This window comes from Lathyrus oleraceus, chromosome 2 (assembly GCF_024323335.1).
Source record: "Lathyrus oleraceus cultivar Zhongwan6 chromosome 2, CAAS_Psat_ZW6_1.0, whole genome shotgun sequence".
Classification (NCBI taxonomy): domain Eukaryota; kingdom Viridiplantae; phylum Streptophyta; class Magnoliopsida; order Fabales; family Fabaceae; genus Lathyrus; species Lathyrus oleraceus.
In genome coordinates this window covers 387,360,635-387,378,494 of record NC_066580.1, presented here as the reverse complement: position 1 = coordinate 387,378,494, position 17,860 = coordinate 387,360,635, and the positions used below count along the sequence as shown (strand labels likewise).

General features: G+C 32.5%; 1 protein-coding gene across 3 annotated transcripts; it reads left to right on the top strand.

Annotated features, from left to right (window-relative positions):
• The first annotated feature begins 10,863 nt into the window (after positions 1-10,863).
• Positions 10,864-16,032, top strand: LOC127119664 (uncharacterized). 3 transcript variants are annotated; one of them, XM_051049949.1, is made up of 7 exons: positions 10,864-10,999; positions 11,934-12,015; positions 12,118-12,267; positions 14,320-14,393; positions 14,606-14,724; positions 15,286-15,369; positions 15,699-16,032. In XM_051049949.1, the coding sequence occupies exons 2-7, from the start codon at positions 12,009-12,011 to the stop codon at positions 15,745-15,747; spliced, it is 483 nt and encodes a 160-aa protein (XP_050905906.1). In that variant the 5' UTR covers positions 10,864-10,999; positions 11,934-12,008; the 3' UTR covers positions 15,748-16,032. The 3 variants fall into 3 exon arrangements, with proteins under 3 accessions (XP_050905906.1, XP_050905907.1, XP_050905908.1); XM_051049950.1 differs by having other exon boundaries at positions 10,882-10,995; XM_051049951.1 differs by lacking the exon at positions 10,864-10,999 and adding an exon at positions 11,039-11,204.
• The last annotated feature ends 1,828 nt before the right edge of the window (positions 16,033-17,860 follow it).

Below are 17,860 nucleotides of genomic sequence, written 5' to 3'. Positions count from 1 at the left end.
GAAATGAAATTAGGGCATAAAAAATCCCTCCAAACAATGCTGTAAAATATCTAAGAGAAAGTACAAAAAATGGAAAAGTTGGTAAAAAGTGGTATGGGCACAAAAAGTGGCACCTGCTACTTATAGACAAGTGCAGAACTGTCACGTTCGCTAGGCGAGCAGAATGGCTCGCCTAGCGAAGGCCAAAAATGGGCACAAAATGCCCCTGCGCTCAGAGAAAACTGGGCCTGTGAACTGTCATGTTCGCCTAGCGAACAGACCTTCGCCTAGCGAAGAACTCGCTTCAACCTTCGCCCCAGCGAGGTTGAAAGGTTTTGCTACTGGAATGCTCGCTGGGGACTCGCTAGAGCCTCGCCTAGCGAGCTAGTGCTGGCTGCTCTTTTCACCAAAACAGACTGAATTCGCTGCCACTTCGCCTTCAGTTCGCCTAGCGAATTAATTAACCAATTTACTGGAGCCTTTCGCCAGGAGCTCGCCTAGCGAAGGTTTTGCTTCGCCACATCCTCGCCTAGCGAGCTGGCAGATAGAATGCTTGTTTGCTTTGGTTCCTTTGCCAATTTTGTTGTGTCTTCATTATCAATTAATTCATGCCTTTCCTGCACAATAACACACACATCAAAGGCACCAAGCTTGTTTATCAATGTAATGCATTCCATGTAAAATGAATGTGGTTTTGACCACATTAGCAAGGTATAAGAGTGAAAGATGCCCACATATGATAGCTCAAAAAAGGACTTTTGGGCATCTAACACTTAGCCCTAGAATGCAAGATAGGATTCTTAGACAAACATATAACAAAATTATTATCACAGAGAATAGGAATGTTACTCTCGAATATCTGATAATCTTCTAGCTGACTCCTTCATCTAGAGTATCTGAGTGTTATATCTATAAGATGCAATATACTCAACTTTGGTTGTTGAAAGCGCAATTGTTAATTGTCTCTTGCTGGACTATGAAATAAGATTGTCTCCCAAAAATTGACAACTTCCAGAAGTACTTTTCCTTTCTATTCTGTCTCCAGCATAATCGGCATCATAATAGCCTATTAATTTATATTCACTTAATTTTCTATAAAATAAACCAAGGTTAGTAGTACCTCTCAGATACCTAAAGATTCTTTTAACATTATTAAGTGAGTCTCCCTAAGATTTGATTGAAAGCGAGCACATAAGCAGACACTAAATAAAATATCAGGTCTAGAAGCGATTAGATAAAAAAGAGAGTCTATCATACCTCTGAAAAGCTTCTAATTTACCTAACTGCTTACCTTTTCTTTCTCCATAATGCATGTAGGATGCATTGAAGTCTTTGCTTTCTTGCATTCTAACAAGTTAAACTTATTCAGAAGTTCCTTTGTATATTTGCTCTGATGGATGTATGTTCCTTCTGAACGTTGATCAATCTGGATTCCCATAAAGAACTTGAGTTCTCCCATCAGACTTATTTCAAATTCTGTCTGCATTAACTTAGCAAAATCTTTGCACAACAAAGCATTAGGAGAACCAAAAATAATATCATCAACATAAATTTGCACAACCAGAATATCATTCTTAAAGGTTTTGGAAAAGAAAGTTGTGTCCATTTCCCCTATGGTAAAATCATTTTCCAAAATGAAGTTACTTAGTCTGCCATACCAAGCTCTGGGAGCTTGTTTCAGACCATATAACGACTTTTTCAATTTTAAAACAAAATCTGGATTTTGAGTACTTTCAAAACCAAGGGGTTGGTGCACATACACTTCTTCATAAATGTATTCATTTAAGAATTCACTATTGACATCCATCTGATAAAGGATGATGTTATGATTGACTGCAAACGAAATTAAAAAAGGAATAGACTCTAACCTGGCAATTGGAGCAATGGTTTCTATATAATCTATACCTTTTTGCTGATTATAACCTTGTGCTACCAGTCGAGCCTTGTTTCTGATAACTTTTCCCTTCTCGTTGAGCTTGTTTCTGAAAACCCGTCTGATTCCAATGACATGGAAACCCTTTGGTTTATGAACAAGATCCTAGACGTCATTCCTGGATAGAAGGAAGCTTACCGTTACCAATAGTTCTTGAGCCAATAATCTTCCCTTTCTAATTTCTTTCGAAACCAGCGAAGCCTTCAGGCTTAAGTTCCAAATCTTGGAACATATACCTTTTGCCCGTCATATGTCACGAGGATTCACTATCCAAGTAACATGACTAGTGTTTCAACTGAGTTGCTAAGGATGTCTGCAACATAAATTATTTTATCCTTACGTACCCACTTTATGGGTCATCTCTTGTTAGTTTTCCCAGAGTTTCTTACAACTTTGGGTCTTTGTGCATAAGGATAATCATGGGGAATTTATGCATGATACTTAGGTTTCAGAATTGAGTTCTTACCCTCTGTATGTTTCTGTGTCTGTGCAGACACATCGAGCTCAGTGCCAGCAAGCATAAAATGCTCATGGAGATGTTTTGGTTTTTCCTTCTGACTTTCGTCAAGTTTTATTGTTTATATACAACTGTAATACCCCCAAATTTACCCTTCATTTTCCTGGAAGCATACGCTTTACACCTCATGCATGCATTCATTTTTAAGATCCCAGAGATTAATATCGTAACCAAGAAAGAAACTTTCGATTTTATCTTTCCAATAATCAAATTTCTCACCATCAAACATTGATGGTTTATCACTATAGTGATCCCGTTCATTGTTGTTAACAACGTTAGTAGCGACCATTGTTTCTCACACAAATTGGATCGGTACTGAACACAATGAAGTGTTGATAAACCTTTTATCACAATCATAACTAGGCTCCGATACCAATTGAAGGTGTGGAAAACACAAGAAGGGGGGGGGGGTGAATTGGTTTTTAAAAATAAAAGTTTTTTACCAACTCAAAAACACCACTTAAATGTTAATAACAAAGAGATAAAAACACAAGTATTTTTATCCTGGTTCGCTTGAAACTCAAAGTTACTCCATTTCACCCGCCAATGTGATTTATCCTTATACATAAGGACTTAATCCACTATAATCATCTGATTACAATAATCACAAAGAATAACCTTCTTTATTTTCTCAAGGATCCGACTATACCCTAGTCTCCTTAAGGAATCACAAAGAATAACCTTCTCTGTCTTCTCAAGGACCCGACAATACCCTAGTCTCCTTAAGGAACCAAGCAAACAGTTTGAATAATATTTTATATGTTACAAGTTGCTTCTACACAATCAGATTTTACACAAATGAATTACAAACACTTAAAGAAAAACTGTGTACAAAATTGATAGCTTTTCACAAAGAAATATACTTGTCAAATTGTTGTAGCGCTTCAACATTCAACTTTTTCTTCAAGTCTCCAAGTCCCACTTATATAGCATAAGAAAAGAGACTATTGGAGGAGAAAATTGGGAAACCAAATAGAGCGACTATCCACAGTTGGATAGGTGAAAGGAGTGATACTACGTATTGTCCTTCGCCCATAAATTCAGTGACAAGTGTGATGAATAGTAGTGTCCTTGCCCATGATATCAAGTAGTGGAAAAATATTTGATTTGTAGTATGTACTATTTGATCATGTATCCATTTAATCTTATCTTCAAGTTCATTGGCTTCTGATGAAAGTGGATGAAGCATGAATTGAAGAAACATATAGCTGGATTCATAAACTTCAGAATCCTCAGTCAGAACCTTGACAGTGTCAGCAGTCTGGCTTGAGATCTTCAATATCTTCAGAGTCTTTAGAATCTTCAGAATCTATAGTTAGAACCTTGATAACCTCAACATATGACTTGAGGTATTTAGAATCTTCAGCTTAGTAACAAATCTTTAGAAGCTTGCTATTCTTCAAAAACTTGACTTATGAGAGTCACATTCATAAGCAGAAGCGGAGAGAACGTTACAACAACAACCTAACATCTCTTCAGAAACTTCTTAGGAGTGAATCAACACAAAAGCAGAAAGAACATTGCAGCAACAACTTGATATCTTTTAGATCTTCTCATGATTAGCGCATAAGCGGAATTTGAAACATAATGTTCAAAAACTGATGACGTTGCACGTCATATACTTAGAATCAGAACTAGCTGTTAAAGTTACACAATAACAAATCATTAGGGTACCAAAATTATTCTCACAAAAATACAACATTATTATCATTAAAACTCAAGGTATAGATGCAGAATCAAATATTTTTCTGACAAAAGCAACAAAATAACAAATGAATTTCCAATTTGAAATCTGAAGTAAACACAATGGTCGAACTGACTTCTAATGAAACCTATGTGTGTCATGAACTTGTTGAATCTCATATTACACTATCGAGGAGATTGTTTTAGTCCATATAAAGATCTATTTAGCTTGCATACATAATCTTCCTTTCCCTTTTCTGCATACCCTTTAGGTTACCTCGTTAAAATTGTTTCATCTAGATCTTCATACAAGAAACACTCTTCACATCCACTTGTTCCAGTTCTAGGTCGAATTGTGCCACCATGGCAAGTAACATTCAAATGGACTTGTGCTTCACAATAGGAGAGAACACATCATTGAAGTCATCACCTTCCTTCTGAGTGAAACCCATTGTGACTAATCTTGCCTTGTATCTCTTCCACGCCACTCATTCGATTCCTTCCTTAACTTTGAAAATCCACTTAAAGATGACTAACTTGGCTTCAGTAAGTTTCTTGATTAGTTCCAAAATATGGTTATCATGAAGAGACTTTGTCTCATCTATGGCCTTCAACCATTCAATCTTATTTTGACTCCTCATAACTTCCTTATAGTCTCTAAGTTCTTCATCTAGAACCCCACTTGCAAAGACTAAGGAATAAGCTATGAGATTTGCATACCCAAGTCTTTGAGGTGGCCTGATGACTCTTCTTGGCCTATCTCTTGCCAGTAGGTAGTCATGGACAGTTTCCTCAACTTCCTCAGTATCTTAAGCATCTTATGCTTCTTCTTCGACTTGATATGGGATACACAATTCAACATCGACATGCTCCGCCTCATCAGGAATCTCTTCATGTTTCAGTTCTTCTTCAAATATTTGTGTACTTCGACTAACATCATCAGTTTTCTTGAAATCCATCTCAACTTCATCCAAAACTACATCTCGACTAGTGATACACCTCCTGTAACCCGGCTTTAAGCACCATAGCTTATAAGATTTGACTTCTTCAGGGTATCTATGAACATGCATCTTAGAGCTTTAGGTTCGACCTTGTCTTGCCTAATGTGAGCATAGGGTATGTAGCCAAATACTCTAAGTTTGTCGATATCTGGTGGGTGTCCCAACCAAACTTCTTCGGATGTTTTCATATCTAACGCAGTCGAAGAATATCTATTTATCATATATGTTTCTGTCGAAATAGCCTATGCCCAAAACACATTATTTAACCTAACATTAGTCAAGATGCATATAATTTTTTCCAAAATAGTTCGATTAATCCTTTCAACATAACCATTTTGTTGGGGAGTACCTACAGTAGTTTTATGCCTTGCAATACTAGAAGATGCACAAAAATGGTCGAACACCTCATTGCAAAATTCAAGGCCATTGTCGGTTTCTCAACCTATTGACATTTTCTTCCAGTTTGCTTTTCGACCAGAGTCTTCTAACTTTTGAAGTTCTCAAAAGTTTCATCCTTAGTCTTTTGGATGAATACCCATAACTTTCTAGAATAATCATAAACTATGGATATAAAATACCTTGTTCCTGAATGTGATGGACACCTTGCAGACCTTCAAAGATCAACATGTATGTAATCAAGTGATCTATGTGTTCTTTGTTTTCCTTTATTGAACTTCACTCTATAAGATTTTCCAAGTACATTGGGTTCACAAAACTTTGGCTTTTCGACTTTGTCTCCACCAAGTAGATTTTGTTTCCCCAATTCGACCATACCCTTTTCACTGACATGGCGCAATCTCATGTGCCAAATTTCTGTCCTTGGTAAAGGTTTTATGGATGCAACATCTGCAGAATCACTGACAACTTCAGTCTCAAGGGTATACAAGTCTTGTTTCTTCACATCTCTTAAGACTTCCTTCGACCCCTTTATGACTTTTAGAATACTTTTCTCTCCTTGGAAAACATATCCTTTCTTGTCGAATTCACCAAGAGAAATTCAATTTCTCTTCAAATCAAGTACATACCTGACTTCAGTCAACAACCTCATTGACTCATCATGAAGCTTGAATCTCACAGACCTAACATCTGCAATCTTGCAAGCTTTATTATTTCCAAGAAATACAGATCCACCATCTTGATCATACAGTTCCTCGAACAAGTCTTTGTTCGAAGTCATGTGCCAAGTGCAACCCGAATCCATAATCCAATTTACTTGAGTCGCCGCTTGAAACCACAAGAACATTAGATGAGTCAAAATCATCTTGAACAATGGATACGTCGCCATTATCCTTACCTCCACGATCTTTCAGGCATTCAGGGTACACTTTTCTTGTATGACCCTCCTTATTATAGTGATAACATCGAATACCATATGCATCACCACTATAACACTTCTGTTGACTTTTAGCCTTCTTCTTGTCAAACTTGTCATCTCTCTTTGTGAATTTTGCCTTAACCGGCAGACCTTCACCAGTTGAAGATGACTTGTGCTCCTTTCGTTTGTTTAAATATTAGAATACAATGATGAGTGAACTTCTTCAAGGGTCAGAGACCCTCTTCCATACAAAAGAGTTTCTTTGAAGTGAGCATGTGACTTTTCTTGTTTAAATTTTTAGAAGACATTTTAGAGTTTTCTTTATGAATACAACATTAAAATGCTTAATAATTTGTTGTACTATATTACTTTTATAATATTATTAAATTAACTATGCTTATCTTTTGACACCTATTCATTTATATATATATATATATATATATATATATATATATATATATATATATATATATATATATATATATATATATATATATATATATATATATATATATAGAGAGAGAGAGAGAGAGAGAGAGAGAGAGAAAGAGAGAGAGAGAGAGAGAAAATGGGTATAATGATAAATATGGCGGCAATGTGTTTTCTCAAGTTAAAAATTATAATTATTTTTATTTTTATTTTTATGTTAATATTACCAATTTTTATTTTTCATGTTTAACATAAAAATAAATAAACTACACTTTATTATTAAAATCATATATGGAATTAATAATCATAATTATAAAATTAGTTGACATAAATATTTTTCAATATTATTAATATAAAATAAAAATAAAAATAATTATAATTTTTAAAAATTAACTACTAAAAAAATCGTTAGAACATACAAAAATGCACCGGGTATTTTAGTTAAAATTCATATTTTTGTAATATTATCAACAACCAAAATGAAAACAATTATATTAAATTAATTATAATTTTTTAAAGTAACTCAAAAATTCAATAAAACTTATAATTCATACCTGAACAAATGTTATGTCACTAATTAATTTGTCCAATATATGTTTTTTAATATATTTAAAATTGAAATAAAAATAGTTATAATATAGAAATTAGTTTTTCAAAAATACAGACTATAATATGGTTTTCATAGGAAAAAATAATTTTTCATATGTTAGTTTTATTAGACAAATTTTTGTCACTAAAAACACTTGGGACCAAATAACTCATGGCCCCATAATTGTCATTGCCCAATAACTTATGATTCTCCATTAAAACTAAGAGGTCGTTCAACCTAACAAATCATTATGATATCAGACCATTGAGGTAAGACAAAAATGTTCTACCTTCAGGTAGACTCAAAAAAGATTTTAGAACCTCCGAAATAAGTATATACATAAAAAAACAGTTGATTTGAGTTGATCATTGAAGAAGAACTGTCAGATGAAAAATAAATTATAGTCTAACAATTGTCTATTTCGATAATGCCCTTATATTGGAAGATTCTAGGCCCCAAATCATTAGGAAAGTCCTATAAAAAACACTAAATGTCAAATCAAGATACATATATCTTATACAAAAAATATTTCTCAAATTCGAAAGAAACTTACTTGGACGTCAAAGTGTTTATATGTATCACTCTCATTAACGCGATAAACCACAAAAATACGATTTCCTAGACTTGACGACATCTCATCAACTTCAAAACTATGTTAACTATTACTTAGAGTTAATCTTCTCTTTTCTTTCTCCCTATTGTATTAAGGTTGAGCACTTGTAAAATTCGCTTTAAATCCATCTTTGCTTATCACAAAAAAAGAACAACTTAAATTTTATATTTATTCAATATATTTTAAAGATTAATTATAAACTTGAGAAAAGACATTACCACCATATTTATCATTATATCATTTTTCCTTTATTTTTTCATGACACATCAAATTTTTTGAGGACATTTTATAATTCTCTTTATGAATGCAACATTAAAATGCTTAATTTAATAATAGAAATTTATTGTATTATATTAATTTTATAATATTATTAAATTAACCATGCTTATATTTTGACACCTATTCATTCTTATATATATTTTTGAATATTACCTTTATTTTTATTTTTTTATGTTTAACATAAAAATAAATAAATTATATTTTATTATTAAAATCATATATGAATAAATAATCATAACTATAAAATTAGTTGACATAAATATTTTTCAATATTATTAATATAAAAGTAAAAATAACAGTAATTATAATAAAGTAATTATAATATTTAAAAATTAGCTACTAAAAAATCGTTGGAACATACAAAAATAAATGGGGTATTAGTAAATAAATAATTAGTTAAAATTCATATTTTTGTGATATTATCAACAACAAAATAAAATCAATTATATTAAATTAGTTATAATTTTTTAAAGCAACTCAAAAATTCAATGAAACTTACGATTCATACCTGAGCAAATGTTATGTCGCTAATTAATTTGTCAAATATATGTTTTTTAGTATATTTAAAATTGAAATGAAAATAGTTATAATATAGAAATTTGTTTTCTAAAAATACAGATTATAATATGGTTTTCATGTAGTATTCATAAAAAAAATATTTTATCACTAAAATTTATTAAAACTAATATTTTTTTGTAAAATCATCGAAAGGAAATGAAAACAAATTATAATTTACAAACTAATTTTTTTATATGTTAGTTTTATTACGTTGATTTTTAAGAAAATGAGTCGCTTAACAAATCGTTAGAACATATTTTAATATATTAGACAAATATTTGTCACTAAAAACACTTGCAGCCAAATAACTCATGACCCTCTAACACTCATTCTCAACTCATGCCCCTCTAACACTCATTCTCTAACAACTCAATACCATTCATTAAAACTTCTAAGAGGTCGTTCAACCTTACAAACCATTATAATGTCAGACCATTAAGGCAAGGCAAAAAATATTCTACCTTTAATTATAGACTCAAGAAAGATTTTAGGACCTCTAGAATAAGTATAAACCTATCATAAAAAAAATATTTGAGCAGATACCTCAAGGAGGATCGTCAGATGAAAAAATAAATTATAATCTAACAATTGTCCATTTTGATAATGACTTTATATTGGAAAATTCTAGGCCCTAAAAATACTAGAAAAACCCTATAAAAAATAGTAAATGTCAAATCAAGATACACATATCTTATACAAAAAAATATTTCTCACATCCGATAGACACTTATTTATACGTCGAAGTGTTTACATGTACCACTCTCGTTAAGGCGATAAACCACAAAAAAAATGCGATTTTCTAGACTTTGCCGACATCTCATCAACTTCAAAACTACGTAAACTATTATTTAGAGTTAGTATTTTCTTTTCTTTCTCTCTTTTGTATTAGGATTGAGTACATGTTGGATTCGCTTTAATACCATCTTTGCTTATAAAAAAATTTATATTTTATATTTATTCGACATATTTTAAAGAAAAAGTGAGAATAGTTGTGATATATAAATTATATTTTTTTATAAAAATCATACATGATACATAGATGTATTTTTTTTAAATACATTAAAATATTTTAGTAAATATTTGGCATAATATTAAGTAATATAAGATGCATATGTATTTACTACTGATAATTATATGAAAAAATACTAGATAAATATTTTAGATTGAGACATTAAAAATATATTGAACAAATATTTATCACATATAAGTATAACAAACACAAGACAAATAATTTTGAATAGTACATAAAAAAAAGCGTGAGACGAATATTTGTTATTAAATAAATTTTTAACCAAAAATACGGAACAATAAATTTTTCATCAATAAATATATAAGAAAAGAAATTATTTGAATTTGAAAAATATAAAAAAATGAAAATATATTTATCATAAATACATAAAAAAAAACACTAATACATAAAAGAAACATAAAAATAATATTTTAATAAAAAATTAAATTCATTTTAAATTTGTAAAATTTATTCTAGACAATTTGGTGCATGTATTCAATAACCAAAATATGATAATTATAACTATTTAATAGTTGAAAGTCTCTAATTAGTATTTTATAAAGAATAAATTTGTATCATATATAATGTTTAGTTTAACTATGCTCAATTAATCTTTAAGTTAGATTTTAATTAACTAAACATATTATTTATTATATATTTTATGAATTTAATTAAAATATATAGATAATATAAAAAGATTTTACACAGGAAGAAAGGTTGGATGTTTGAAAGAATTTAACTTCTATTTGAATCATCTATAAAATAATACAACAAATAATGATGATAAATTGATATTGTAAATTTTTTAATAAATAATAATTAATCATACATTTTATTAACATTTATACAATAATATTATTTATAACTAGTGACAACAAAAATAGTAAGTTTATGTTCAGTACAAAATATTTGAGGTCGATTAAATACATTATTAATATTTTTTTATTCAAATAATATCTTAGGATTAGAAAATTTTCTTTCCCTTCCATTTATGGTCTTTTTAGTTTTATCACTAGATAATACAATTTTCTTTCCCTTCCCTTTCCTTCAACCTAGCAGCAGCCGCTACTCTAATTCAAGCACGCCGCTGGTTGGTAACGTCATTTTTCATTACTTCTTCACTATTTCTTCATGTTTCTCTGTCTATTTTTATTTTATTTTTTAAATTCTTCATTATATCGGATGCGTAACTCCGTTACGGCAACTACACGCGCCGTGTCGTTCTCGTGAAATGCATCTGGCATCACTGTACACCGCCGCGATCGCGCCACCATTGGCCGCGATTCAGTACCTAGCTAGGTTTATTTCATAGAAAAATTATATATATGCAATTCTTACTGTTCTGAAGTTAAGTTCCATATATTCCCTCTTACTTCTTCTTAGGCGATTTAGTACCTAGCTAGGTTTCAGATTATGATAAACTTGCTGTTCTGCTTTGGCTTCTTATCTCTCTGAGTAATGTTGATTCTAATTTGTTAACAGCAGAGTTTGGCACATTTCTGTTTACTGTTTATTTTTGTTCAATTCTTTGATATCATATAGATTATTCTCTCAGCATCAATTATTCTTGGTTGATGCAAATCTCCATTTTGGAGGGAGAGGGATTTTGATCCCTTTCCTTCCACTCCTATCCCCTCTTAAGAATTAGCACTTTCTGTTTCAAACCATGGCTATTTAATAGCCTTAGCTTTACTTGATTTAATTACCAATTTTATTCAGAACTGAGTTTGTTCTATACCATCTGTATTAACACGCAGTGGCATGTTCAGTTGTGGATTTTCAGCCTCCTGCCAAAATCCGTTGACATCCACCATCAACAAACCTGGTTCGGTTCTGTTTTCATTTTGAACTGAACTGTGACTGGGCTGTTGGCTACAACCCAAAATAAATACCACCATTAGGCACAATCATTTTTAGGCCAAACATTACCTTTGTGTTTGCAAAGCTGTATTTCTAATAATTTCTTCATTAAGCAGTAACCAAATATCAAAATGGTAATATTGAAACTCCTGCTCGATTTTGTTTCAGTAACTGTCTTCCCTGTGCTTCTATATAAAGAAGAAAAAGAAGCATCTTTGCAGAAAGGATTCCCAGAAAGCAACCATGGATGGTATGTGATCTCTCATACAAATTATTTACTTCATTTTGGTGTGAAGCTGTTTTTGTCTCAGGTCATAAAATTTGTTACTATGCTTATATGTGTGGGTTTCAGTTGATTCACAGCCAACTATGGAGGAAACTATTTTGGTTGGTGATGATCTAATGATGGGTCCTCCATCACCAATAGTACCGCCGGAAATAGCTTCGCATGTGCTCCAAGGTGTTGATCTATGTGATGGGATTCTGAGGAATCTATTTTTGTGTAAGTCATTGTTATCCTCTCTTTTTTTTAACCAGGCGTAACTGTGCCTGTGGCAGTTATTTTTTGTTTCCTTTGGTTACATAAAATTAGAACCTTTTGAATAATGTGAATCTTTACTCCTCACCAAATTGGTATAGATCACATATACTAGTTACTTTTGTCACAAAAATCAGTTTTCCTGCTGGGTTTTTGACAATTTAGAGAAGTGATAACACAGAAACCCCAATAATTAATATGCATAAAAATTAGAAAATTAAAAACAAAAATGTGTTGGAGAAGAAATGATAATACAAGAAAACTAGCATGCATACAAAAGAAAATATTATTTAGTTATAAGCTTATTTTAATTGTTTTTATCATGCAAAAAGTATATTTTATATTATTTTTAATAATTGATATTTGATGCTATTTCTTCCCATTTACAATTCAAAAAAAAAATCATTCCTTTATACTTGGATTTGATGACGATAAAAATGCTTTTGGAGATATTCATAAAAGAGTTGAGTCTGTTATGGTCACAATGAATCAGATTTAAGATGAAATCAACTCTCATGTCTGCTCTAATGAGCTTTTTGTTAGAGAATGGAATGACCAATTACAACTGCAGTAGGCTCTTTCTTTCAAAGAGAGATACTGGAGAGAAAAATGTAGAATTTGCTCGGGGAGACAGAAATACTACATCTTTCATTAAGTCTCTCAGATTAGAAATGTAAGTTATGTAACTAAGAAGATCTCACTTTTGAAAAACAATGATCTTGTTCTTTATTCATCAGAAGACACTGAGATTCATGTATTGCACTCATTTAATAATTAGTAGCTTGTTTCCTTCTGAAAATAGCTGCCAGTAAAATGACCCTTGTCCCTTTACATTTATGTCTCTTCGAGAAAGTGTTAAGCAAGAGATATTTCAAAGTTAATTGAGGATGTTTATCTCTCTCTGATGGTAGGTAGCAGAGGATTTGTTCTGCCCAGCCGTAGTCAGATGACATCTTTATCTTTTGTAGACTAATAAGAGGGGTCTCTTTTTAAGCATTATGAGCTTGCATTTGATCAGATTACTAGCCTTGGTAACACTAGGACAGTTAATCTTCTGCCTATTGTCGATAGAATAAAGACTAAGCTGTTAGAAGTGATATCTAAATCAATTTAATATGCTGAATTGACTAGATCTGTATTAAAGGAATACTCTAGAAACAATGTCAGAGAGCAAAGATTACAAATACTGCAATGGCTATTCTTCCTACGGCGAAACTGATAGATTCAGTTTCTTAGAGAGCAGTTTACCGCAGTTATGCACAAACAATTGACTGGGATTTGAAAGCCTTTCCTCTCCCTAACCAATTGCTAACATCAGCTCAGTTCTTGGAGTGTTCCATGCTATCCATCAAAGTGTGCTTCTTTATAGCTTCCATCTTTATGCTTGGTCTGTCACTCTTCTCAAAAACAGGGATAAATGGGTCAGACATTTTGTTTGGGGTGAGACATGACAACACTAAAGATTGTAACTGTTGCTTGACATGTTGCTAAAGCTTTGCTGGGAGTTTCTTTGCCTGGCCAATGAGTGGTCCTGCCTCCTCAGATATATAGTTTTTCGCAATGGCACCCCTGGTGTTCATACGATTTTGTATGATTGAAGATGTGGAATTAAATACGGGTGAAAACTGAAAAAATGAGTAACCACATTTTGGCCTTTATAACTTACATCTATCGAGTCTGAACAAAGTGGAGAGGTTATGGTATTAAACTTAGGCAAGATTTAACCCACCGATAAATATGGAAAATGACATTATATAATTTTTGTTCGCTCAAAATGCTCACATTAGATATCTGTTGATATTTGTAAATATATAGTGTTGAGAATATTTGTATATAGAATAGTCCCACATCGACTATATCATGTAATTAGTTGTAATCTCTCTCTATATAATAAAGTCTCCGTAGTGCTTTTAAAACACGGTTTAACCTAAATGTCTCTTAGTCTCTCCTAATTCAGTAATATCTATTATGACATTCTCATATTCAAATCTTATAATCTTTATTCATATCTTTTAGGCTTGCAAATCAATGACATTGAACCATTCTGTCAAGACGAGATTGCTCTATATAAACAATGTGCTGAAAGAAGGGTGAGATCATTGTATCAAATACTTATATTCTCTTCCTCCTAACTCTATTTCTTTAACTACTTCAACTGATATTTACCTTTTGTATGCAATTTCGACATCTTGCATTACTCACTGTAATATTTGAGATAGAGACATGATAACAACTATTCAGTTTTATCATATCTACAATCATCATGTTTTATTTCATTTTTACTTTAGAAAAAAAATTGCAGGATAAGGAGATAAGAAATCGGCTTCAAGATAGTGAATTCAAATTGGGTTCATCATTGCCTTTAGATGCAGCGAAGGAGAGGACTACTCAGCTTGAGGGAGAAGTTACATCATTGGAGAGGTATCTTCAATTAATTGTTGCAGTCCATGTTTGGTAAATAGAAAATCTTTGAATCTGTTATTTTTTCTAAGATACCAAACCATGAAATTTCTGGAGCGCAGCTTCTACTAACATGATTAAAAAATTTTAATTATCATATTTCTGCTTTTGTTTTTAAGAACTCCAGCAACATATTGTTCTACAGAAAGTATAACTGAACTTGTCTCCGTACAAGAGTTCAATTGCCACCCCTGAAGCTAGGGAAGATTTCTTTATTCTGATTTTGTAACATTTGGAGATGAATATTTAAAACAAAAAAAAGTCAATCGAAATGCCTTACTTTCCTTAGCACGGTATATTATCTGTCTTCAAAAGAAATACGTTCATAATTGCAGTTGGATTGCCTTACTGTCTTCAATATTTCTCTAGGCTGACATTATCTCTCTGTCACTTTGGGTTTTACACTAATTATTTGATGCCGGCTATATGATGTTGAAATATTTGATATCTGGTTATCATAACAATTTTCTGTTGAAATTTTCAATGTATCTGGCTTTCACACAAATTCATTTGAATGCATAGGCGCTCAATTCTTGCTAGTGGAGTTGAGGGCATTGAAGGTTTCCGCCAAAGATGGAGCTTGCATGGCCGCCTTACGGATTCTAAGTAATGTTTATCATCCATAATTGTGTTTTTGTAAATATTAAATTTTTATTCAAACAGTAAGAGTATAAATAGAAGAATTAAAAGAGAAGCTATAACTTACTAGTTCAATAATACTTCAAGCATTGCAATTAAGTTGCATACCCTTAATACCTATTGCAAATTATTGTTATCAACCATGCTTGTTGGAATATTGAATAGTTTGCACATGGCTTGACAATATCCCTAGTTACGTGTGGTAATTAGTATTAGTATGATTACTCTTTCCATGGTAGTGTTAATGTCTTTTCAACATTTAAAATACGATGTTTATATCATGTGGTTGATTACAGAAAAAGGTTGGAATTTTTAAAGCGGGGCATAGTTGGAAGAAAAGCATGAATCCATATTAAAATTTGGTACTTGAGGAGAAGGTTATACCTGCATCAGGAGCCGAACAATGTTTATCTTCCACTCCATATTAAAATTACAGATGTTCTTTTGCTTTTTAATAGTCATTTTTATGATATACTAGTATCTGTAATATCTAATATGTATTAGAGTTATTCTCAAATAAAGAGAGTATCATATTCATCCAAGTGTTTTTGACCAAAGCCATCTTGTGTTCAAAGGTGTAAGTGAACTATTTATTTTAAATGTAAATTAAATAATATCATTCATGAATAAGTCTTTTTTTGTTGTTGTTTCAAAGAACTAGCTGCCAAACCAATACATATCAAATATCATTGAAATCTTTTAGCATATAGGTATATACTTGTAGGGTGGCAAGCATGCAAGCCCTAGCTCTAATCCAATTGGCGCTAGCATGTATTCCTTGTACATGGGTGTCAGTCCAATTGGTGCTAGCATGTATTCCTTGCAGACCTCGTAACTCAGCATGCAGATAGTCATGCAGACGCCAGGCTATGTGAAGATCATGCATGCATGCAAGCCTAGGAGGCTCCAATTTGATCGGCGCTAGCATGTTACATTTGCATGTGTAAGCCAAACTATTTGGCGCTAGCATGCAAGCACTATTGTAACACCCACATATAATATATGTCTAGAATACATATTATACATAGTATAAAACTGGTACTGAAATACATAAGTGCCTAGCAGCACAATGTACATATACAAATGCATTCCCAAAAAACATAACATGGCATAAAATGTACATAAGAGTGCCCAAAATAAAACTACTGATCTAGATCATTAGACAATGATCTCAAAAATATCTACACATCAGAAGAAAAGCCATCAGTCCTCAGGTAAGCCTGCTCAGAACCACCTGAAAAATAATCAACAACATGGGGTGAGATAATAATCTCAGTGTGTTCCCTATCTTATGGGCCCACTCGGCTCTATAGGGTTTTCTAATCAATATTCAACTCATATCCAACTCAAGTCAACAAGGGAACGGAGACTTGAGCGATGGGGAACTAACTCGCAATTGTATGACAACATGCATCTGAGTTCTCATAACTCAACCACGATCATTATTCAGATCACGACGCATCAATTCCCGAACGGACTTACGTCTAAGCCAGACCCGGTTCATGCATGCTCGTATGATTCGACTTTTCCGGTGGATATCGGGTTCTCTATGAGGCTTAATCCCCAGTTCAAGCGACTGTCACCCGTATGGGACTCTAACCCATTTAGGGTATCTTTCACTATATGACACTCTAACCCACTTAGGTGTCCACCTTTCCCCCATGTCTGCCATGGTTGGGGCTCAAACCCAATTGAGGCTCGAATCATTGGTCCCACATCCCAATGCTTACTCATCTAAGCATACCAATAAAGATGTGTACCACCACAGAAAACACACATTCTGAATACATGATCGGTTCCATAATCATCGGTTCCACGAACCATAACAAAATTTATCAATCATAGGTGACTTCATTCACCACAATACACAACAATAACATGGCATGTTCCATACAATGCGTCTCATTCTCAATCATGGCAACAATTCGTCCACGACCTCCACATAAGCGTCGCATGAATGAATACCGTATTATCGCGTTATCTAGATTATAAACCTCACTCATGACCTAATTTCAATCCTAGGTTAACTCACTAGATTCATCATATAATTTTCACCATTAACATGTATTCAACATAAACATAGCATTACAATTGATTAATGGATGGAAGAATGCATTTAGAAACACTTAAGAAATGGATTTTGAGGTTTTTAACTTGAGTCAATCGATTGGTTGGGGAAGCCCAATTGATTGGTTCCACTCACATTTCTGTTTTTTCAAAATTTGTTGAGTGTCAATCGATTGATCCTGCTGAAAATTTTCACTGTTCATACACAACAAGTTTGTGCAATAGATTGACATGCAGTGTCAATCGATTGGTCCTGTAAAAATTTCATTTTTCTGTTAAACCAAAGGTTGTCAATCGATTGGTTGACAGAGGCCAATCGATTGATCCACTCACATTTTCCCATTTCATCTCACAGACACCATTTTCCTCTGTTCTACCATTTCTACAATTA